Genomic DNA, 22,599 nt, shown 5'->3' on the forward strand with positions numbered 1-22,599 from the left:
TATGAATATATTTTGGGGCGTCTGGCAGTCAGCTTTCTTTGCTTGGATTTGGGTTGTCAGGCTTGTGTAGACAACGCGCTTTGCCATGAGCAGCTCAGCATCGCTATAGTCTTTGTGTTTTGTTTTCAAGACAGGGTTTCTCTGTGTAGTTTGGCGCCTGTCCTGGATCGCTCTGTAGACCAGGCTAGCCTCGAACTCACAGAGATCCGCCTGTCTCTGCCTCCCGAGTGCTGGGATTAAAGGCGTGCGCCATCACAGCCAGGCTCATCCCTTATAGTCTTAAAGTGCTGTTACTTACTATGTAGACCAGGCTGCTAGACACAGAGAGATCTGCTTACCTCTGCTGCCCGCGCTAAGATTAAAGGCGTGCACACATGTCTCAGCCAGCTTTCTTAAACAGCAGACCACTATCCAGGGCAGCACTGCCTGTAATGGCCCTCCCACATCAACCAGCAATCAAGATAATTCACCCACACAGTCGGTGCAATAGTCCACTCAGCTGAATTCTTCTCACTAGTAGGGACAGTACACTGTAGAGAGCAATGAGTCTGTATAATCCAGTCCAGCGTAAACTAGGATTCACTGAGTCTGGCCTTTGTGTCAGACAGGTGGTGGATTTGCCAGCCATGGAACTAGGCCCTATGTGGTGCAATGTGTGGTCTCTGCAATCCCACTAGCCACAAGGCCAGCGTCCACACCGCAGTCATGTGACCTCTGCAATAACATACAATCTGATGCATGCTTAAAATCTCTGGCTTCTCTCCTTGCATTCCAAATAAAATCCAAATCCCTCACCATAGTCCTGGGTCCTTTTACTCAGACACACACTTTAAAATAATAAAAATCCTTTTAAAAGATTCATTTATGTGTGTGCTTGAGTGTGTATGTGTGCAAAAGCCTTTTGAGGTCAGAAGAAGGCATTGCATTTCTTGAAATGAGTTACAGGCAGTTGTGAGACCCCCTGATCTGGGTGCTGGGAACCCCAAAACTTACGCAAGAGCTGTAAGTGCTCTTCACTCCTGAGCTATCCCCAGACCCTAGGACTCACACAAAGACAAAAACCACCACCAAACTGCTGAAGTTATTAAAAGTTCTCACCTGGTATATATGAAGTCCTGGGGTCCATCCCCAGGCAACACAGACCCAATGCCACAGTGCTTGCCTGTAATCAGCACTGAGGGTGGGAGGGTGGGAGGTTGGAGGCAGGAGGATCAGGAGTTCAAAGTCATCCTTATCTACTTAAAGAGTTTGCGGCCAGCCTGGGATAAATAAATAAATAAAAGTGGGTCTCCCATCCACTGGTGCATGACCCCATACCCATGCACACATGGGCAGCATTAATTGGATTTATTGGATCATCACACACACAAAAAAAGACATGAAATTGTTTTGGATTGTTTGAAATGTTTTGGAATACTGTGGGAGTTGGAAAGGGAAACGGGATGAATATGATATTTTTGTTGTATTACATGTATGAAATTCTTAAAAATAAAATAAAGAAGTCCGCGGGGCGCAGTGGTGCACACCTTTAGTTTCAGCACTTGTAGGAGGGATGATCTCTGTGAGTTGGAGGCCAGCCTGGCTTACTTAGTGAGATCTTGACTCAAAAAGAAAAGAAAGAAAGAAAGAAAGAAAAAAAAAAGATCAGTCTTAAAAAGGGCCGGATGTGATGACAGCTCCTAGGCAGAGGCAGGTGGATCTCTGAGTTCGAGGCCAGCCTGGACTACATAGTGACAGCCCGGTTACATAGACTGTGACTCGGAAAAAACAAAAGTCTTCCAAAGGTTCTGGCTGCACTGGGGCACACCTACAATCCTGGCACTGGGGAAGCTGAGGCAGGAGGATGGCGAACTCCAGGCCAGCTTGAGCGCCACAGCCGGATCCCCTCTCAACAAAACTAACTGTACTCCAGAGAAACAACAAACTAAAAGCCGCTTAGGGTCGACCCAGTTAGGGTTCCCGCCTCCTGTGCACCGATTGGACGAGCCGTAGTGACGGACGCCCACAATCCCGATCGTTCATTGGCTAGCCTGCGATGGGCGGTTCCCCGGGGCGGAACCGGAACCGGCTGCGGCGGTGGGCGGGGCGTGGCGGGTAGCTGTGGCGGCGGCTGAGCGGTGGCCGCGGTGGCAGCGGTGCGGAGCCCCATGGTGCCGGTGCGCGGGCCGCGGCGGCTGAGGAAGGCGACGCCGCCATGGGCTCCCTGTTCCGCAGCGAGAGCATGTGCCTGGCGCAGCTCTTCCTGCAGTCGGGCACCGCGTACGAGTGTCTGAGCGCGCTGGGCGAGAAGGGCCTGGTGCAGTTCCGAGACGTGAGTGTCCCGCGGCGGCCTGCGGGCCTGTGCAGCCCAGGGCTGGGCGCCGCCAAAGTCGGCTGGGCGCCGCGGGGACCCGGGCCGGGAGGGTGGCTTTGCAGGGTGGCCAAGGAGGGCCCCTCTGAGGAGGTTGGCCTTTGAGCCGAGACCCGAATGGGGCAGGCAGGAGCTGTCAGGGGGGAAAGGGGAGGGTCTCGGAGATGGCTTTTGCAGGGTGGTCAAGGAAGACCCCTCCGGGGAGGTGATCTTTGAGCTGAGATCGGGATGGAACAGGAGCTGCCAGTGGGAAGATGTAGAGGAAGAGGGTACCCAGAGGTGGTTTTTGCTGGGTAGCTTAGGAGGGGCCCCTTCGAGCAGGAATAGGTGATCTAAGAGAGGCCCGAAGAGGGATGGGGAAGTGTGACAGGAGAGAGAGCTTTTGAGTTTTAGACTCCTGGCATTGTTGACAAGTGACAAGGACCTGGGCCACACACAGTCAGTATGTGTGGAATGGAGGCTGGTTCTGCAACTGTAATAACACACTTTGCGAACGCAGCCATTGGCTTATTTTCAACCTCTGTGCACCACCAACCTCCAAGGGTCAGGACCTTGCCCAACTTGTTCTTTCCTGGATTCCCACGAGTGGCACGGGCCCCGGCATTTATTGGCGTTAATAAACAATTGTTGGGTGAATACATAAGCTTTTATTGAGTGACTTCTGGCCTGGGGGCCTCAGTGAGCAAGGCAGGTGAAGGCTCTGTGCTCTTGGAGTTCACAGTCTGGGAGGATGCTGGGTAAACACTGGTCATGAGCTGCCAGGATAAGTTCTGTGGAGGAGAAGAACTGTGGAGAAAGGCACAGGCCCTGATACCTACTGATGGAATCAAACCCCACCAGTTTGGGCTTCTGGCCATTTCTCTGTGTCTTTCTGATGGGTCCTTACTCTCAGGATCTGATGCGGGTGATCTTTGCATCATCATGGGGGACTCCTGGGTGACAGGTGAAGGGCGCAGTAAAGGTGTGGTGCCCTTCCTGGGTCCCAGAGCCACTTGGACTACAGCCCTTGGATCTTCGTATCTGACAGGTAGGGTGTGGTGCTGTGAGTGGCACCAGAAAGATCCAGGCAGCAGTCGCAGGGAAATAGGCTTTTATATCAGGTCTATTTGCTCCATCCTGTTAGGACTCAAGCCAAGACACTTATCACGCTTCAATCTCAGGGGCTGAACAAGCGCTGTAATCAGCTCAGAGCCTCAGGTTTCGCTGAGTGCCGTTACATGAGATCCAGGGTGCACTCAGGTTCCTTTTAAACGGAGAGTTGATGGAAGAGAAAGTGCTGCCCATCTTTGCAGGAGGGAAATAAAATGAGTGTGCTTTGCTGAGTCCTGGGGAGTGCCGGGTGTCAGGTGCCTGTAAGCTTGGGCATTGGTGTTAAAGGTCGTGGCAGGGATCCCAAGCTCATTTTATGGGGTGGGATCGCTAACCCTTTTGGACTTATTCAGGCCTTTCTGCTTGTCTCCCTTGGAGGGGGTGGGGCAGCTGACAGGTTTTCATAGTGACTGCAGTGGGAAGATCTGGAGAAAGAGAGGCTGTGGCCCTAAAGGAACAGGTGGGCTCAGTTCCATCTTTACTCTGTGGACAGCTTTCCTTCTTGGCCCTTTGGTTGCTGGGACTGGAAAGACAGTGAATGCTGTAGCTTTGTCTTCTCTGCCTGCTCTCCTGGGTTCAGTGCTACTCATACAGACAGGGTCTGGAGCTAGGCATGATGTTGTAACACTCTGGAGGCTGAGGCAGGGGGATGGAAGAGTTCAAGGCTAGCCTTGGCTCCATAGGGAGATGTCTGAAAGGAAAGGAAAAAGGAGGCTGGAGGGATGGAATAGCAATTAGAGAGCACTTAAGGCTCTTGCAGAGGACCAGATTCAGTTCCCAGCACCCATGCCAGGAAGTTCCCAGCGGTCTGTAGCTCCAGCCCCTTTGGCTTCTTTAGGCACCTGCACTCATGTGCCCTGACACAGACACATACTCAAAAATAATAAAATAAATCGTAAAAAACAAGAGGGTCTGTTGAAATGTACTTTTACACCATTAGCTTTGAATTTAGGTAACTGCAACCTTAAGTGAAGTCCCCCCCCCAAAAAAAAAAAACCAATTTATAACCCACACAGCAGAAAAACAGTGACTGTCTAAGCTGCTGCTGCTGCTGCTGCTGCTGGCGGTGGGTGTTTGTATCCTTGTGGCAGGAGCACCCCTCGTCACAAAAGATCTGCTGTTGGGTTAAGAGTGCAGCTGCTGTGGAAAGGTAACTGGCATGTAGAGCTGCAGGCAGGGCTGGTTCCTGGCTCCTGGTTCCCACTCTCAGTTCCACGGCAGCCATTGTGTCTGATTCATCTGGATGAGAGTGACCTCCAGAAGTGAAAGGGAATGAGACAGAGAAGTGCCACTCCAGTTCTGATCTTTCTTCTGCCCTTTCATAGTTGAGACTCCCCCACAGGAGCTGAGGCTTCGTGAGTGGCTGCTTCGTGGCTGTTTGGGCAGTTGCGCACCAAGTCTGGTTGTGGAGTCCAGTGGGATGCTGCAAGTCAGTACAGATGCAGCTTGTTCCCTAAATGCCTGTCCTTGTAAATGACTGTTAGAAAAGTAGATAGTAGCTGGGCACCGTGGCGCACGCCTTTAGTCCCAGCACTCGGGAGGCAGAGGCAGGCGGATCTCTGTGAGTTCGAGGCCAGCCTGGTCTACAAAGTGAGTTCCAGGACAGCCAGGGCTACACAGAGAAACCCTGTTTGGGGGGGGGGGGGGAAGAAAAGTAAGATATTACTGCTATTGTTAAGAATACTGTGTGTGACTCAGGAAGAAATTAACATGTTAACTTTTCAACTCGTTATAATCTGATTTGTTTATTTATTTATTTATTTATTTTTTTAGAGGCAGGGCCTTGAACACCAAATGGGCTTGGGAATGACCTTGAACTTCTGATCCTCCTGCCCCATCTCCCATGTGCTGAAACTATAGGTGTATGCCACCACACCCAGTTTTATGTGCCTCCTGGGTGCTGGGCAGGCAGTCACCGGCTGACCTCCCTCAACAATTTCCTGTGGTTGGATTTGTGATGTACATGTTCTCTGAGTCTGAGGTTGCTGTTTTTATAAGTTTTAAATCCATATTCATATTTGTCTTTAAATCTATGGGTTTTTGTGGATCACTTTTGAGCCAAGGGCTGTTGTTCACGTGTTTCTGGTGGCAGTGCCAACTTGCTGTCCAGAAAAGCGCTGTCACTTCTCTGTCCGTGGCTGATGACGGTGTATACCTTCCAACCCTGTGGCAGTACTGTTTCCTTCAGCAGAGTCTACCTTAGCTCAGTGACCCCAGCACCAACAAGTTTTAGATGACTAGACAAATAAAATTTAATGTAACCAGGCCTGCATTTGATCCCACCATCAAAATGTTTTAAATAATTAGATTAATAAAAACAAATTGAAGATTTTAGGAACTTAAAACAAAATTTTCTTCCTTTTCTCAGCTCAACCAAAATGTAAGTTCTTTTCAAAGAAAATTCGTTGGCGAGGTGAAGAGGTGTGAGGAGCTAGAGCGAATATTGGGTAAGTTTGTCTCCATTTTAATAATCTAGGTGCTTAGTTTAATATAAGCTTATCGGTTTCTTTTAGGAAATAGAGACAAGAGGAAGGAGAGAAGTAGCTGGGTGGGGAGTGGTGGCGAGTATTCATTTGTTCCAGACTGTAGAAGGAAGGATTTTGTACATGACTGTTGGGGGCTTTGTCTCTCATTTAATGGTCCTTGCTGGGACATCCCTCTTGTGTATAAACTTAGGCTCTTCATTTTTGACAGCAGCTTAGTATTTCTTAGTATTGATGTGCTATGGTTTATTCAGCCAATCCTGTATAGTTTGTTTTATAAGTTAAAAACCTTGTGTACATGTTAAAATATTTCTTAATTTAAGGCCTTAATTAGGAACAAGAAAGGCAGGAAATGGCTGATAGATGGCTTGATATCACTTGGTGTTTTTGCAGGGCTTCCTTTGTGAATGGGTTGGTTAGGTTGGTGTTCTCTGCTTAGATGTTACATGTCAGTAGCCCCTGGGACTTCCTTCATCTCTAAAACCTAAAAAAGAGTTACCCCAAAGTAGTCTGACTTTTAGAATGACTTCTGATTATTAATAGTTACTTGTTTGTTTTTTAACTAGGGATTTTTTTTTATTCTTTGAAAATTTCATACATATATAGTGCATCTTGATCATATTCGTCCCTCACTTTCTCCCTCCTGCTGTTCCTCCCTGATTCTCCAAACACTTCCCTCTCCCAACTTCCTGTCCTGTTTGTCTTCAATGACTTACCAAGTCCAGCTAGTGCTGCCCCTGTGTTCGTGGTGTGGACTTGGGCAACTGATGGTGGCCATAGCCCTAAGTTAGTGACTCCGCCTGCTCCAGCTGCTGTCAGTTGCTAATAGCTCCTCAGCTCGGAGCTCCCCGTAATTAGAGGTTTCTCTCCCTCCCTCCCTCCCTCCCTCTCCTTCTTCCTTTCTTTCCTTTTTGTTTGTTTTTTTTTTTGGGGGGGGGAGTAGAGTGGATCAGGATCTAATGTAGCCCAGGCTGGCCTCAAACTCAGTTTGTAGCTGAGGTGGACCTTGAACTACTGGTTCTCGGCATTTTCCTCTCGAGTGCTGGGATGACAGGCCTGAGCCGGAACAGCCAGTTTTTTTTTGTTTTTTTTTTTTTAAAGATTTTTTATTATTATTATTTTGGTTTTTCTAGATAGGGTTTCTCTGTATAACAGCCATGGCTGCCGTGGAACTCACTCTGTAGACCAGGCTGGCCTCAAACTCACAGCAGTCTGCCTGCCTCTGCCTCCCGAGTGCTGGGATTAAAGGCGTGCACCACCAGCGCCCAGCATATTTTTATTATTTTTAATTATGTGCATGTGTTTCTCTTTCTCTTTCTCTTTCTCTCTCTCTCTCTCTCTCTCTCTCTCTCTCTCTCTCTCTCTCTCTCTCTGTGTGTGTGTGTATGTACCTGAGTGCATCCCTAGAGCTGGAGTTACAGGTGGTTGTGAGCTGCCCAGTGTGGGAGCTGGGCATTGAACTTAGGTCTTTTGGAAGAGCAGACTGTGCTGTGGAGTGATGAGTCATTTCTGTAGCCAACACTGGAACTTTTAGTTAAGAGTTTTTAATAACAATAACATTTTTTAAAAAAGATTCATTATTTTTAATCATGTGTTAGTGTGTGGCTGTGTACATATAAGTGCAGTGCCCAAGGAAGCCAGAAGAGGGTATCAGATCTTCTGGAACTGGAGGTAGCGTTGTGAGCTGCCTGAAGTGGATGCTGGGAACTCAACTGGGTCCTCTGTAAGAACAGTGCACAGAGCCGGCTCTCCAGCCCTAATAGAAGATTTCTTGTTTTTTTTGGAGACAAGGTTTCTCTGGGTAGCCCTAGTTGTTCTGGATCTCACTCTGTAGAGTAGGCTGGCCTCAAACACAGAGACAGCCTGCCTCTGTCTCCCGAGTGCTGGGATTAAAGGGATGTGCCACTGTGTCCAGCTTCCAGCCTTAATGTTGACAGTAACTTTTAGTCATGTGAAATCTCTTGCTTAGGGTGCTGGTATTTGCATACTAATAGATTGTGTGGTGGAATGACATCATATTCCTCATAGAAGAGTCACTGGACAGGTCACTTGTGTGGAATGAGGTTTCTAGAAGCAGAGCAGAGAGCCACCTGGTGCCGCTCAGGGGAGCCTGGCTCTGCTCTGACTTAGGCTGTCCGGTTCCCTCTGAGGACCCTGTAGGGAATGCCAGCCTGACGCTTCTGTGGGCGTCCAGTCTGCACCTTCAGTGTGTGTCCAGTCTTACAGGAGCAGGTCCCCAAGCGTGTTTTCACCTGGGTTTTAGGAAGGAAAGAAGCTGGGGAGCCCTAGCCAGGGTGTGCCCGTCTCTGGAAGAAGCTGGGGAGCCCTAGCCAGGGTGTGCCCGTCTCTGGAAGAAGCTGGGGAGCCCTAGCCAGTGTGTGCCGGTCTCTGGAAGAAGCTGGGGAGCCCTAGCCAGGGTGTGCCCATCTCTAGAAGAAGCTGGGGAGCCCTAGCCAGGGTGTGCCCGTCTCTGGAAGAAGCTGCTGGAGGTGACAAGGACAGGCAGGGTCTGCACATCTGATCCCAAAGGGTCACAGTGAGACTGACTGTGCGTCTTATTTTCACAGTGTACCTGGTGCAGGAGATTACCAGAGCTGATATTCCCCTGCCTGAGGGAGAGCCCAGTCCCCCCGCACCACCTCTTAAACACGTTCTAGAAATGCAGGTAACTCCTCCTGACGACGCTGTCAGCAACAGTCCCAGGGCTCCCTGGTTACCTTCACAGTGCTCCACCTTCTCTGGGCAGAGCTGTGGCCTGACGTAAAGAACAGTGGTGGCGCTCGCACACACCCTCCGTGAACCGTGGCTCGTTTTGTCTGGCTGAGGAGGGCTGCTGCTGGAGAGGGCTGAGGAGAGTCTGGTCGCTGTTGTGTCCTGGCAGGTTGCAGGATGCTCACTCGGGGATTCCCCATCGCAGCACACCTGCCCTGGGCCAGCGCTGGGGGCTGCAGGCCTGGGCTTCACGTTCTCCCCGCTCCAAGCTGCCATCAGGAATTCAGCAGGCCAGGGAACCTGGGTGGTTCCAGGCAGCTGGCATGTTGAGTGAGGGTGGAGGATGTGGTGCCGTTACCCCAGCTCTCCAGTGAGCACTGGGTGGCACCTGAGGCTCCAGACGGGTTTTGTTTTTGTTCCTATTATCTATCTATCTATCTGTCTGTCTATCTATCTATCTATCTATCTATCTATCTATCTATCTATCTATCTATCTATCTATAGATCTGTTTGCCTCTGGTTCTGAGTGCCTGGATTAAAGCCCTGCACTAGCACTCCTGCCCTTCTGGACTTTTCTTGTTAGGGTCTGGCACTCAGAAGAACTATGCTGACTCTTTCTCACTCTTGAAATACTGGCCATGGCTTTGCTGGCCCTCCTGTGGCCTGCTGCTCTGTCTGTCTGGGAGGAAGAAGCCACACCACACATGGCGCCCTCCCAGCAGCACTGGCTGTCCTCTGGCAGGCTGAGGGTCTGGTTAGGATGGAGCTGTGGACAGCGCCCGGTCAGGGCGTGCTATGGACAGCGGTGCTGCTGAAGGTTTGGATGACGCAGAGCGCAGAGGAGGAGCAGGGGGGAGTGTTTGCGATGAGTTGGCCTTGGCTCGGTGCTTTGTTTTGTGTTTTTGTTGTTGGTGTTGTTGTTTTTTTCCTAGACAGGGTTTTCTGTGTGGTTTTGGTGCCTGTCCTGGATCTCACTCTCTAGACCAGGCTCAGGCTGGCCTCGAACTCACAGAGATCCGCCTGGCTCTGCCTCCCGAGTGCTGGGATTACAGGCGTGCGCCGCCGCCACCACCCGGCTCAGTGGTTTGTTTTACAAAGTCTGTGTCTGTGGTTTGAATATGTAAGCGAGCAGGCTAACCTGGTTATGACCACCGAACCTCACATCCTTAGTTGTCTGGTGGGACCAGCAGAGACTTCTAAGCTGGCGGCAGGAGAGCATTCAGAAAAGACGCTCTTGTGTTGATTCCGTTGCACACAAAGAAAAGGAGATTGGATGTGTGGGTGGACAAGCAGCTGAAGGAAAGCTGCCAGCAGTGGGGCTGGGGGAGGGGCATCTGGGGGCGCTGCAGCCTCAGGTGTTGATGGCAGGTGGTGTGGTCGCACCCTGAACTAAAATAGGTGGTGGACCTTGCAGGCTTGCCTCATACCTTGTCCGGCACATTTGCATCTGGCTCTTTGCTGCCGCCGCTGCCGGGCACTGTGGCTTTTGTAGCCTCGGTGACTGTGGGGTGGTGGGGAGGGCGTCGGGCTGCACCCTGACTCAGCCTGCTCTCAGCCGCAGCTGTGTCGTTATAGGAACAGCTGCAGAAACTCGAGGTGGAGCTGAGAGAAGTCACCAAGAACAAGGAGAAGCTGCGCAAGAACCTGCTGGAGCTGGTGGAGTACACCCACATGCTGAGGATCACCAAGACCTTCCTTAAACGGAATGTGGAGGTACGTGCTGGCAGGAGGAAGCCCCCGTGACAGTCCCCTGCCTCTGCCTGCAGTTGGAGTTGTGAGACAGTCGCCCTGTGCAGCCTGACTTGAACCTTGATCTTTGTGCCTCCCCTGCCGCAGTCCGGATTAAAGCCGGCCTAGTCACACTGGCAAGCACCCTGCCCACCGAGCCCTCTCCGTGGCCCTGCCAAAATTTACTATTTTGTTTTTGAGACCAGGTTTCATTATTAGTCCGGCTTGGCCTTGACATTGGAGCGATTCCCCACCTCAGCCTTCTGAGCGCTGGCATCACAGGCAGGAGCTGCCGTGTTTGCCACAGATGTGTTTCTGTTTCGTTTGTTGCCAGTGAGACACCAGCCTCTGCTTTTTTTAGGCTGGGTTGTGTACTTCTTCCTGGGTTGGTGGTTTTAGCAGAGACACTACCTTCTACCATGAGATGCTTTCGTTTTCAGTTGAGAAGAATTTTTTTTGTTGTTTTTTTTAACCTTTAAAAAAACTGTTTAAAAATGTTTTACATTTACTTATGTGTATTGATGTTGTCCGCATATAGATCTGTACAACACATGTGTGAGTTGGAGAGGGTTGTGAGCCGCCGTGTGGGTGCTGGGAATCCAGCCCAGGTCCCCTGGGGGAGCAGTCAGCACTCTTAACCCTAAGCCATCTTTCCGGCCTCTATTTTATTTTATTATCTTATGTATGTGGGTGTTTTGCTTGCACACCAAGTGTGCAGTTGGAGGCCCAATACCTTGGAACTGAGGTTACAGTTTTAAACAGAGATGTGGGTGCTGGGAATTGAATCCAGGAGTTCTGGAAGAGTAACAAGTGCTCTTAACCGCTGAGCCATCTTTCCAGCCTAAGCAAAGTGTTTTATGCTTTGGTCATGAGAGAAAGAAAAAAAAAAAATCTTTGTTCTTCCAAATGGCTGTGAGCAGAGGAGGCAGGAAGACCTCTTCCTGCGTGAAGACTGGTCCACAAGGGTGCTGGAGGCTTAGTGGGCTGGGGTGTTGGTGTGGGTACCCCAAGCGACACCACATGCTCAGAGCATCTCAGCTACAGCTGCTCAGCCTGCACCACGCTGGGCTGTGCATGGGATGGAGCCCATCCCTCCTGAGTCTGACCCGAGAGACGGTTGCTGTCTCTTGAGCTGAGACAGCCTCACTTAGAGCCACTGTCGAGTGTGGATGTCGCCCAGCAGCTCACCTGACAAGCTTGGCAGTGTCTTTCCTTATGGGGCCGTTTCCTGTCTCAGGTGTCATTCGTACCTGTGCTCAGGTTGTGCCTCTGTGGACTTGTCTGCAAGCTTGTGAGGGTGGAGTCTGTTAACGGCATGCCTGCTTCCGTCTCTTTCCAGTTTGAACCCACTTATGAGGAGTTCCCCGCCTTAGAGAACGATTCTCTGTTGGACTACAGCTGCATGCAGAGGCTGGGCGCCAAGCTGGGGTAGGTGACAGTGAGCACCAGCCCTTCCCGTAGAATAGGAGACATGGGCCATAGTGCGGGTGAATGGGCCATTTACAGCCTGGGACTGGCCCCGAGTGAGCGTCTGTCCGGGAACACTGGGCTCCTGTACATTGGACTTAATCCCACAGTACTGACGTAGCTGAATGCCGGGGGATTTCTTCTGTTGGTATATTGAGTTGGAAAGAAGCAACGTCTGTGTGCCCCAGGGCTGACTCCTGTGAGCCCGACAGAACTGGTCACTGAAACACCAGGTCCTGTGGAGGAGGAAACACAGGGTTCTTCGGGGTTGATGGGTTGTGTTTGTTTGTTTGTTAATATTTTCTACATTTATTTACTCACGTGCCAGAAGTCAGAGGTCAGCTTACAGGAGTCAGTTCTCTCGTCACGTGGGCTCTGGGGTTAAACCTGGTTCTGTTTGTAAATTATGTTCCCGGGGCTTTCTGCCACTGTTCCTTTTTTCTTTCTTGTTTCTTCCTCATCCTCTTCCTCTTCTTTAGACAGTGTGTCATGTAGCCCAGGCTGGCCTCAGACTCGCTATGTAGCTGAGGATGACCTTGAACTTGTGACCTTTTGCTTCAGCCTCCCTGGTGCAGGGATGGCAGGTGTGCCGGGCACTGCCGTCTGTTCTTTCTGCTCTCCTGACCCAGTGAGGGTCATTTCCTCGGGGAGTCTGCGGCTTCCTTTCTTTTAAAGTTTACTTAATTCTTTTTTGTTGGAGCTGAGGACTGAACCCAGGCCTTGCGATTGCTAGGCAAGCGCTCTACCACTGAGCTAAATCCCCAACCCCTGTTTTGTTTTTTTTTGTTGTTCTGTTTTGTTTTGTTTGTTTGTTTCTTTGAGACAGGGTTTCTCTGTGAAACAGTCCTGGCTGTCTTGGAACTCACAATCCTCCTGCCTCTGCCTCCCGAGTGCTAGGATTAAAGGCGTGCACCACCATTGCCCAGCAAATTTTACTTAATTCTTTTTAAATTCATTACTTTCTTTTCTAAAATTTTGCTTAATTTTTTTAAATTTATGATTTTCTTTTCTTTATTTTAATTTAAAAAATTTTTATGTGTATGATTGTTTTTGCTTGTTTGTGTGTCTGGATACCATGAATGTGCCTGAGGCTCACAGAGGCCAGAAGAGGCCATCAGATCCCCTGGAACTGAAGTTATAGCCCATTGTGAGCCACCTTGAGGGTACTGGGACTTAAACCCAGGTCCTCTGAAAGAACAGCCAGTGCTCTTAACTACTGATCTATCTCCTGCTCTTTTTTTCTTTCTTTTTTACTATTTATCTTGTGTGTGTGTATTTGGGGTTGGTGCATGCATGCCATGGTTCGCATATGGAGACCAGAGGGCGACTTTCCAGAGTTGGATCTCTTTCTACTATGGAAGGCGGGCGTGGCTATATGCATCCTCACTCATTAAGCAATCTTGCCAGCCCTCTTTTTCTTTTTTGTGGTTCTGGAGATGAGACCCAGAGCCTGGCACTTTCTAGGCAAATGCTCTGTCACTGAATTACATCTCCAACTATGGCTTTTAAAAAATCATCTCATATCCCCGAGTTCCTTACTTGGGCATCCCGTGAAGTCTGGTGTGAAGTTATGTTCCTTTAGAGAGACTTGTCACATTCACAGGTAGCTGGGAGCATTGTCAGCCCAGGCTCATTTTTAAATCATAGAACAAAGTTTTTATTGGTGTTTTAATTTTTTTAAATTTAATTTCTGGAATTAACTTGTGCCACATTCCTGGCTGCATTCTGCGCTGTGGCTGTGTGCTCTCAGGGCAGACTTCTCCTGTGTCCAGAGGCGCAGCCGATGTGAGCATGTGTCTGCGAAGGCTCCTTCACCTCCAGCTCCCACTCCCTTAAGGGCAGATCTGTTCCTTTGGGCAGAAGCTCTGGCCGTGGTGGGTTCTGCCCTGTCTCCTCACCTTGCCAGAGCCTGGTGCTTACCGTCATCTTCCACACTGGCTTTTCCAGGGTCACAGGATAAGGAGCAGAGCAGCTAGCTCTCTGGTTTGGTCTTGAAATTCCAAGAATTTCCCCTCACTCGAGCCTCAGCTGTCCGTGGAAAAGGCAGCTTCCCCAATACGTTGTCTAGCACATGAGCATCTTGCACTTGACGGCTCTTAAACCAGCCTCGTGGCTTGCGGGGTCCGGAGATCTCAGTCCTCTAATGCCAGCTCTTCACTGTCCCACAGATTCGTGTCTGGCCTGATCCAGCAGGGCAAAGTCGAAGCATTTGAGAGAATGCTGTGGCGGGCCTGCAAAGGGTACACCATCGTGACCTATGCAGAGCTGGATGAGTCCCTGGAAGATCCCGAGACGGTGAGTGCCTGTCCTCGGCAGGAGCTGGAGTATGGCTTTTCCAGAACCCTGGCCTAGCCTGTGTACACGCTAACCCTACAATTCTCCTAAGTCTGGGCTTTGAGACCCCATCTCAGAAAGCAGCAGCTCCGTGTCTGAGGTTCAGGCCAGAAGCCTCAGGACACCCACCTTGTCCCCGACTCCCCTCTCTCCCCAGACCCAGAGACTGGACTCAGAACAGGAACAGTCCGGTTCCTGCTCGCCTCTCACCCAGCCCCTTCCGGTTGGGATCTTGGCTGCACTTTGCTTGCCTCTAGGTTGCGGCATCCCCCACCTGCACTCTCGTACCCACCGCACCTTGCCCTGGTCCCTCCCAGCATCCAGCGAGCCCTGCCAGGGCTTCTCACTCTTCTAGAATCTTCCAGTAGCTTCCTGTTTACACAGCAGAAAGCTCCGAGCCCTGTGGTGGCTTGAGCCTTGTCCGTCCCCAGCTCCTCTGTTCTCCTGGCGCTCTGTCTGTCCGCGTTCGGCGGCTCCCTGTCTCCAGCGTGCTTCTGTGTGATTTTCCTTTTGCGCCGCCGCCGCCGGTCTTTCCCTGGGCCCACGCGGCTCTCCTTCCCCTCCATGTCTCTACACTTGACAGTCCTCTCCCCTGGACCTTCTTTCCTACCTGCTTAAGATGGCCACATCTTAAGTCTGTTTGGTTAATGTTGTAATGATGGTTGGTTTTCATTAGTCACAGAATTGTGCTGTTTGAAGTCACTGTAGACACCCAAACAGCAAGTATTATGGGTGTCTCTGTTCCGGGGGCAGCCTGGGCTTGCTCCTCCAGGGTCTCTGTCACTCTTCATCAGTGAGCCACGTCTGGCTCTACTTTGTGTCTCTCTTGACTGCTCGTTTACCGGGCATTGTTGACTTTTGGGAACCGCACTCTAACTGGTGGTGAGCGAGGCTTTCCAGATTTCCAGAAGGCTGCTCGACTGGGTTCTAGATAGCTGTGTTCCTTGGTGGCCATCTTAAACAGTAACGGAGGAAGGCACGAGGTTACAGTGTGAAGGCTGACCTGGAGGAGGCAGACCTCTGCCTTAGCGTTCACCCGCTTACTGGGGCGTGGGCTCTGCAGATGCCCGTGACCTGGCATGTGTGCGAGCTTGGGGGTGTTGGTGAGCTGCAGTCACGAATCTGCTGCCGTAAGAGCACCGCACCTGACGGCCCAGGCAGTAGGCTTGGTCTGGGAGAGTGAGCGCTGCCAGGTGGAAGGTCGGCACAGAACTCACCATTCCCTGTGTTTGTCTTTGTAGGGCGAAGTCATCAAGTGGTACGTGTTCCTGATTTCCTTCTGGGGAGAGCAGATTGGCCACAAGGTTAAGAAGATATGTGATTGGTAAGAAAAGTTGATTTCTCCCCTTGTCCCAGTACTCAGATGCTAAGCAGGCTGTCTGCCATTGAGCTGCACCAGGCCTCTGAGTCTGTTCATTGAATGCATTTAGGACTTGTCGGGTACGCTGGTTAGTTAAACTGTCCGCTCCCCACAGTCTGGAATCACCTGGTGATGGATCCCCTGGAACTGGGTCACAGACGGTTGTGAGCCGCCATGTGGGTCCTGGGAACTGAACCAGGCCCTCTGTAAGAACAGTCAGTGCTCGTCATGTCTGAGCCTCTCTCCAGCCCCAGCTTGTACCCTTGCAGTGGACGTGTTTTAGTGTGACCAGGAAAGCCGCGCCAGCCCAGGGAAGCCCCCGTGTTACCTATACTAGGCTCCTCTGGGGAGAGGGGGGCTGGTGGTTCCTGCAGAGAGAGGGGCACAGCTCAGCGGGCAGAGGAGGGCGACCACAGTGGTGCAGCGTGCTTCGGGCCTCGTCTGCGTGTCTGAGGCCGTGGTGCCTGCAGGACAGAGCGGGCCTCAGCCTAACAGTGTCAACCCTGAAACAGTAGCCAACTCCAACTTACGATCCTCCTGCCTCTGCCCCCTGAATGCCGGATTACAGACTGCACTACCATCCTGGCGTGTCTTTTAAGGTGTGCTTTCTACCTGTTCGGTGTTTTGGGTTTTGTTTCCAAGACAGGAGACAGGGTTTCTCTGTGTAACAGCTCTGGTTGTCCTGGATCTTGCTCTGTAGACCAGGCTGGCCTAGAACTCACAGAGATCCACCTGCCTCTGCCTCCTGAGAGCTGGGATTAAAGGCGTGCGCCACCATGCCTGGCTTGCTTGATGGTTCTTAACCTCAGGATATTGGTGCAGTTCAGGAAGGCAGGGTGGGTGTGTCCTGAGCATTTGGAGACCTATTTACTGTAGCAGCCTGCATGCAAGGTCTCCCGTAACGGCCATGGCTTCATCATCGAGGACTGCCCTGCCTGGTGCTGGAGGCGGTGTGCCTGGCGTGACCAGAGCCTGGTGCTGCTCTTAGAAGCCGCCCTTCTCGACCCACCAGACAGCGGACTGTTGAATTCTGTCCTCTAGTTACCACTGCCATGTCTACCCGTATCCAAACACGGCTGAGGAGCGCAGGGAGATTCAGGAGGGGCTCAATACTCGGATCCAGGACCTCTACACTGTGAGTAAGCCGGGGCTGGGGCAGGAGAGGCCGTCTGCTTTCTCCGTCAAAGCTGCTTGTGGATGGTCACCATGCGTTCCTGACACTGGCGTGCTCCATTTTGCAGCTCCAAACCCAGGGAGTAGTGAAGGGACTTAGAAAAGGCCCTTTGTGTCTCTTTGGTATGCTGAATTGTCCTCTGACCATGGAGACAAGCTCTAGTGGTGGGCGTCATCCCACTGGCTGTTTGGATTTGAGTTTCTCTTGATGGCGTTGAGGAGTCTCGATAGCAGTGATGGGATCAGATTTTCACACATGGAAACCGAAGGGCTGGAAATGGGAGTTGGTAGCTTCCAGAGTTATCGGCTGAACCATGCCTGGGTGTAGGCAAGCAAAGGGCTGTTCGGGTCAGTCAGGTCACCCTTCTGCCAGGGACAGGATGTCTAGGAGTCACCTGGTGTGTCCCCTTGCAGAGCTGGCAGTCTCTGACATTCCTGCCCCGGGAGCAGGTGCCCGGAGCGATGCTCCTCTGGAGAGTCCCCGCAGGAGGGCGGCCGGTGGACCAGAACTCCTGTGCTTGCCCTGCAGGTGCTGCACAAGACGGAGGACTACCTGAGGCAGGTGCTGTGCAAAGCCGCCGAGTCCGTGTGCAGCCGCGTGGTGCAGGTGCGGAAGGTGAAGGCCATCTACCACATGCTCAACATGTGCAGCTTCGACGTCACCAACAAGTGTCTCATAGCTGAGGTCTGGTGCCCCGAGGTGGACCTGCCGGCTTGCGCAGAGCCCTGGAGGAAGGCTCGGTAAGGCTCCCTGCCCCGCTAGGACCCTCGACCCAGACCACTCGTGGTGTGTCAGCGGCTGGATGTGGTTTCACTGCAGACCTGTGATCTCAGGTCTAGGGAGGCTGTGGCAGGAGGATGGAGAGTTTGAGGCCAGCCTGAGACACCGTCTCAGACAAAACAGAGAGTTTCCGAGTGCTGGGAAGGGGCTTGCCTTCAGACAGGCTTTGAAGAGCGGGTCTCTGGGACTAGAGAGATGGCTCAGCAGTTAAGAACACTGACAGCCTTTCTGAGGACCCGAGTTCAATTCCCAGCACCCACACAGCAGCTCACAGCTGTCTGTAATTCCAGTTCCAGGGGTTATGACACCCTCTCACAGATCCAGCAATGCACAGAAAAAAACTGTAAAAACAAGTAAGTAAATAAAAGAGTTGGTCTCTCAGGCGTGGTGTGGGGAGGACAGTCTAAGCTGCGTTTCTGAGTAAGTAATGCACTGGTGCAAACCACGAGAGAAAAACTTGAAGAAATAGCCTGGAAGTGCTTCCTGCTGGCCAGTCTCTTCCGGTCCCTCCCCCTGGGGCCTGCTTCATCTCTGTCACTTAATCACAGGTGGCCAGATAGGGAGGGATAGGCAGCCTTTCTTTTTCTCTTGCTTTTGAAGTTACACTCCTCTCTCCCTCTCTCATTTCTGAAGGTCTGCGTTCGGCCTGTAGCTCCTCTGGAAAGTGTAAAGGATGGCGGGTGGCCTGGCCGCCTGACATCGGCTCCCTCTAGACAGCAGCTTGCGTGTTGTTCTTCCTGCTGAACGAAGCGTCTGTTTTTATGACCAGACTCTCGTCAGGCACACACCTTGGTTTATAACTGGTTGTCAGTCCATCCGGTGCTTTCTGGTTACAAACACCACTGCACAGAACAGCTGCGACCTTTGAAACTTAGCGTCTGCTGGTCTTCCAGAAGGACTTCCCCAGCCCCGGCTCTCGCTGAGCGAGGTGGGGTTCCTTCCTGTCTGCCAAAGAGGCACTCGGCTCACCTCCGTGTGAACATGCATGCCGAGGGCTCTTTCCCCTGGTGTGGCCTTTTCTCCTCTGTGTTCATTGTAGACGGTGGTGTGCATTTCTGGCCGAGTGAACACTGCACTGAGTTGAGGGGAAAGCTTACAGAGAAGATCCTGCCACAATGATAGGGTTTTATTTTTTTTTTCTCACCCGTTTTCTTTTCTGTAAATTAGGTGACATTGTCGTTGTGTCTAACTTCCTCTTTGCTGGCTACTTTAGATTACTTTTATTCCGTATTGTGTATGGACGTGGGTGTCAAAGTGCCTGTGGAGGTCAGAGGACAACTTGCAGGGATTGGTTCTCTCCTTCTCCCGTGTGGGTCCTGGGGATTGAACTCAGGTCATCAGGATTGTAGGCAAGCACCTCTACCCACTGAGCCATCTCACCAGAGACCACTTTTAGGAGATGAAGTCCTAGATATCAGGGTTTTCCTCTTTCTTTCTTCCTTCTTTCCTTCTTTCCTTCCTTCCTTCCTTCCTTCCTTCCTTCCTTCCTTCCTTCCTTCCTTCTTCCTTCCTTCCTCCTTCTTCCTTCTTCTTTTTTTATCTGTTTGAGATATGGTCTTGCTCTGTCGCTAGGCTGGGCTCTCATTTGAGATTCTTCTGCCGAAACCTACCAAATGCTGACGTCACAGCCTGCACTGCTGGCCTGGCTCACGTGTCGGTTTTCCATGCCCTGGGCTGGATTCTGCTTCCATCCTCCTCAACCCAGTGTTTCATCCCCACTCCCCAGTTCTGTCTGCTCTCCTTCCAAGGGCCCCAGCTCCAAGTTCTGTCCTCATGCCACTGGGCTCCGCTTGGATGTCTGGCTTGGCGACTCCCTTCTGTGAACATGCACGCCCGGGACACCCCCGCCCCCCAACACACAAGCTGAGTCGTGTGCTTATCTGTAGCTGTTCTCATGGACAGTCATATTTTCCTCTTTCTTTTCTGTGTGGAAGAGAGAGAGCGGAGCTACAATCCCCTCATTCATGAACACAATCCCTACGAAAGAAACGCCGCCCACTCTGATCCGAACCAACAAATTCACCGAGGGCTTCCAGAACATCGTGGATGCCTATGGTGTCGGGAGCTACAGAGAAGTGAACCCAGGTGGGCATCTGGACAAGGCTGGTCTCAGCCAGCTTTGGCTTTTGTTGGAAAGCTTTTGTTGGATTTCTGAGACAGAGTCTCACCCTGTATCCCTGACTAGCCTGAAACAATCACGATGTAGCCCAGGCTGGCCCTGAACTCTTGGTGATCTTCCTGTCTCTGCCTCCTGGGTGCTGGGATTATAGGCATGTGACACCATGCCCAGCCCTGTTGGTGATTTTGAAAGGGGATGCAGTGGATGTAGTCAGGTCGCTGACTGCTGTCCCCTTTGTCAGTGTGGTAGAGCATTAAATAACCTTACTGTCCTGTCCTGAGGGGTGTGTGTGTGTGCGCGCGCGCGTGCACGTGTGCGTGCTAATGGAAGGCCCTGCTGAGAACTTGCCACCCCTCTGTCTCTACAGCGCTCTTCACCATCATCACCTTCCCGTTCCTGTTTGCTGTGATGTTTGGTGACTTTGGGCACGGCTTTGTCATGTTCCTGTTTGCCCTCTTACTGGTGTTAAATGAGAATCACCCCCGACTCAGCCAGTCACAGGAGGTAATGCATGCCTGCCAGCCCGTGTGTGGTGGGTGGGTTGGAGCCATGGCATGGTTTGACTGGAAGAGAGCTGTGTTTTGTCTGTTGTTTTTTCTATGGAGAGTGATTAAGACGGTCTCAGGTAGTCTGGCTGGCCTCAAACTTGTTATACATGGAAGGCTGGCCTTGAACTTGTGATCCCCCTGCCTCCACCTCCTGAGTTCTGGGATTATAGGTGTGTGCCCCACGCCTTGCTCAGTGTGTAGGAGTGTAAAAGTGCTCTATCAGAGGAGTGTGCCTGTCACCCCTCGGTAAGACATTCGCTGATGTGGTTTTCTGGGAGCCCCAGAGGAGTGGCTGGACTGAACCAGAATGAGCTGCCCCTGAGCACTGTCCAGAGCTGAGTCTGCTGTCACCGTGTCTTCTCCCAGATCCTGGGGATGTTCTTCAATGGCCGCTACATCCTCCTGCTGATGGGGCTGTTCTCCGTGTACACCGGCCTCATCTACAACGACTGCTTCTCCAAGTCTGTGAACCTCTTTGGCTCTCGGTGGAACGTGTCTGCCATGTACAGCTCCAGCCACTCTGCCGAGGAACAGAAGGGGATGAAGCTTTGGAAGTAGGTGGCCGGGGAACAGGGATGGGACAGGTGGGGACACATTTCCCGAGCCCCTTCCTCTGCAAATGGCGGCCTTGCTCTGCCTTCTCTTACAGTGACAGCACCATCAGGCACAGCAGGACTTTACAGCTGGACCCGAACGTCCCTGGTGTTTTTCGAGGCCCCTACCCTTTCGGCATTGACCCCGTGAGTACATCCTTCCCCATGTTCTTAAGTGAGGGGAGGTGCTGGGGTGCTGCTGTACCTCTGTAAGTGGAGTCAGTGGAACGGCCTGCCACCTGGGGAACCAGGTCAGTGCAGGAGAGGTCAGCAGAGCCGGGGGACTGTGGTCGTAACTACCAGTCTCTTCCTGTGGTAGAAGTGACCCTTCATGGTCCCCAAACAGCTTCATTGCTTGTGTGAATTACCCTTGATCTGGAGAGGAAGGTGAGGGGCTGAGGTGGCTCTGGGGTGCCAGGCCCCTCCTGTCCTACCAGGGCTCAGTAGGCAAGTCCCTGTAGGCCAAGCTTTTGGACCAGAGCCCTGAAGCCTTTCTGAGGAGTTGTCTTGAAAGCAGATCTCATCACTGCTGAGTTGGCTGGGAAGGATGTGAGTGAGGCTGCTCGGGGGATGCCCAGGACATGGCAGGTCTCAGGTCCGCAGCCTCAGGTGTCCTGAGTCCTGACCAGGGGTGTCGTTTGTATACGTAGGCCACGTCTGCAGTCTGAACATGATCCAGAACGTGAATAGCATTCACAGCATTGTGAGCTGCCCCACTGTGCAGCTAGATCAAGCTAGACTGCAGCCCTGGCTCAGGAGAGGGTCTCCCTGGTTTTGACACTGGAGCCCTGGCCTGGGGAAGTCAGTTGAGAGCACCACAGGAAGGTGGTATTTCCTCTGTGAACTGAGAGCAACTCTGTGACTTAGGAGCCCTCCAGCACCTGCTGATGGGACTTAACATTGCCTCTGTTTGGTCTGGTCTGTAGATTTGGAACCTGGCCACAAATCGCCTCACTTTCCTCAATTCCTTCAAGATGAAAATGTCTGTGATTTTAGGAATTATTCATATGACTTTTGGTGTCATTCTGGGAATATTTAACCACTTGTAAGTACACATTTTAATTTGTTTTTCATCTTTCATTTTTTGAAAGTCCTCTCTCCACTTTCCAAGAGTTGGGATTACAGGTGTGAGCCAATGTGCCTGGCTCAGCAGTTCTGAAATCTGTGTTGTAAAACCAAGTTTGACACTCTGTTATCTGTCTGTCTATCTGTCTATCTGTCTGTCTATCTATCTATCTATCTATCTATCTATCTATCTATCTATCTATCTATTTACTGCGTATTTCTTACATGTCTTTGGTGAGGCGAGGCAGATGGTGCCCATCACAGTACATGTGTGGAGGTCAGGGGACGACTTTTGGGGTTGTTTCTTCTACCATTTGTGGGTCCTGGGGATTGAACTCGTCGTCAGGCTTGGCAGCAAATGACTTTACCCACTGAGCCATCTTTCCACACCAACACCCCCTTTAAAACTGGTGTCTGTACAGACAGTGTGTGTACCTGTGCACTTGCTGGTGTCTGTACAGTGTGTGTGTACCTGTGCACTTGCTGGTGTCTGTACAGACAGTGTGTGTGTACCTGTGCACTTGCTGGTGTCTGTACAGTGTGTGTGTACCTGTGCACTTGCTGGTGTCTGTACAGTGTGTGTGTGTGTACCTGTGCACTTGCTGGTGTCTGTACAGACAGTGTGTGTGTGTGTGTACCTGTGCACTTGCTGGTGTCTGTACAGTGTGTGTGTGTGTGTACCTGTGCACTTGCTGGTGTCTGTACAGTGTGTGTGTGTACCTGTGCACTTGCTGGTGTCTGTACAGACAGTGTGTGTGTGTGTGTGTGTGTGTGTGTGTGTGTGTGTGTGTACCTGT

The 22,599-nt window shown here is 51.5% G+C and overlaps 1 protein-coding gene across 1 annotated transcript in view; it reads left to right on the forward strand.

Moving 5' to 3' along the window:
- Positions 1-2,083: 2,083 nt before the first annotated feature.
- Atp6v0a2 (ATPase H+ transporting V0 subunit a2) overlaps positions 2,084-22,599 on the forward strand; it is a 29,919-nt gene continuing 9,403 nt past the window's right edge. The window contains 15 exon segments of the mRNA XM_028885773.2: positions 2,084-2,311; positions 5,808-5,886; positions 8,490-8,587; positions 10,210-10,347; positions 11,702-11,790; positions 13,998-14,124; positions 15,405-15,487; positions 16,565-16,658; positions 17,226-17,403; positions 17,406-17,437; positions 19,412-19,562; positions 19,964-20,100; positions 20,511-20,698; positions 20,794-20,884; positions 21,664-21,782. Coding sequence (XP_028741606.1) covers positions 2,195-2,311; positions 5,808-5,886; positions 8,490-8,587; positions 10,210-10,347; positions 11,702-11,790; positions 13,998-14,124; positions 15,405-15,487; positions 16,565-16,658; positions 17,226-17,403; positions 17,406-17,437; positions 19,412-19,562; positions 19,964-20,100; positions 20,511-20,698; positions 20,794-20,884; positions 21,664-21,782 — 1,721 coding nt within the window. The 5' untranslated portion in view covers positions 2,084-2,194.

Source organism: Peromyscus leucopus, chromosome 23 (assembly GCF_004664715.2).
Source record: "Peromyscus leucopus breed LL Stock chromosome 23, UCI_PerLeu_2.1, whole genome shotgun sequence".
Taxonomy (NCBI): domain Eukaryota; kingdom Metazoa; phylum Chordata; class Mammalia; order Rodentia; family Cricetidae; genus Peromyscus; species Peromyscus leucopus.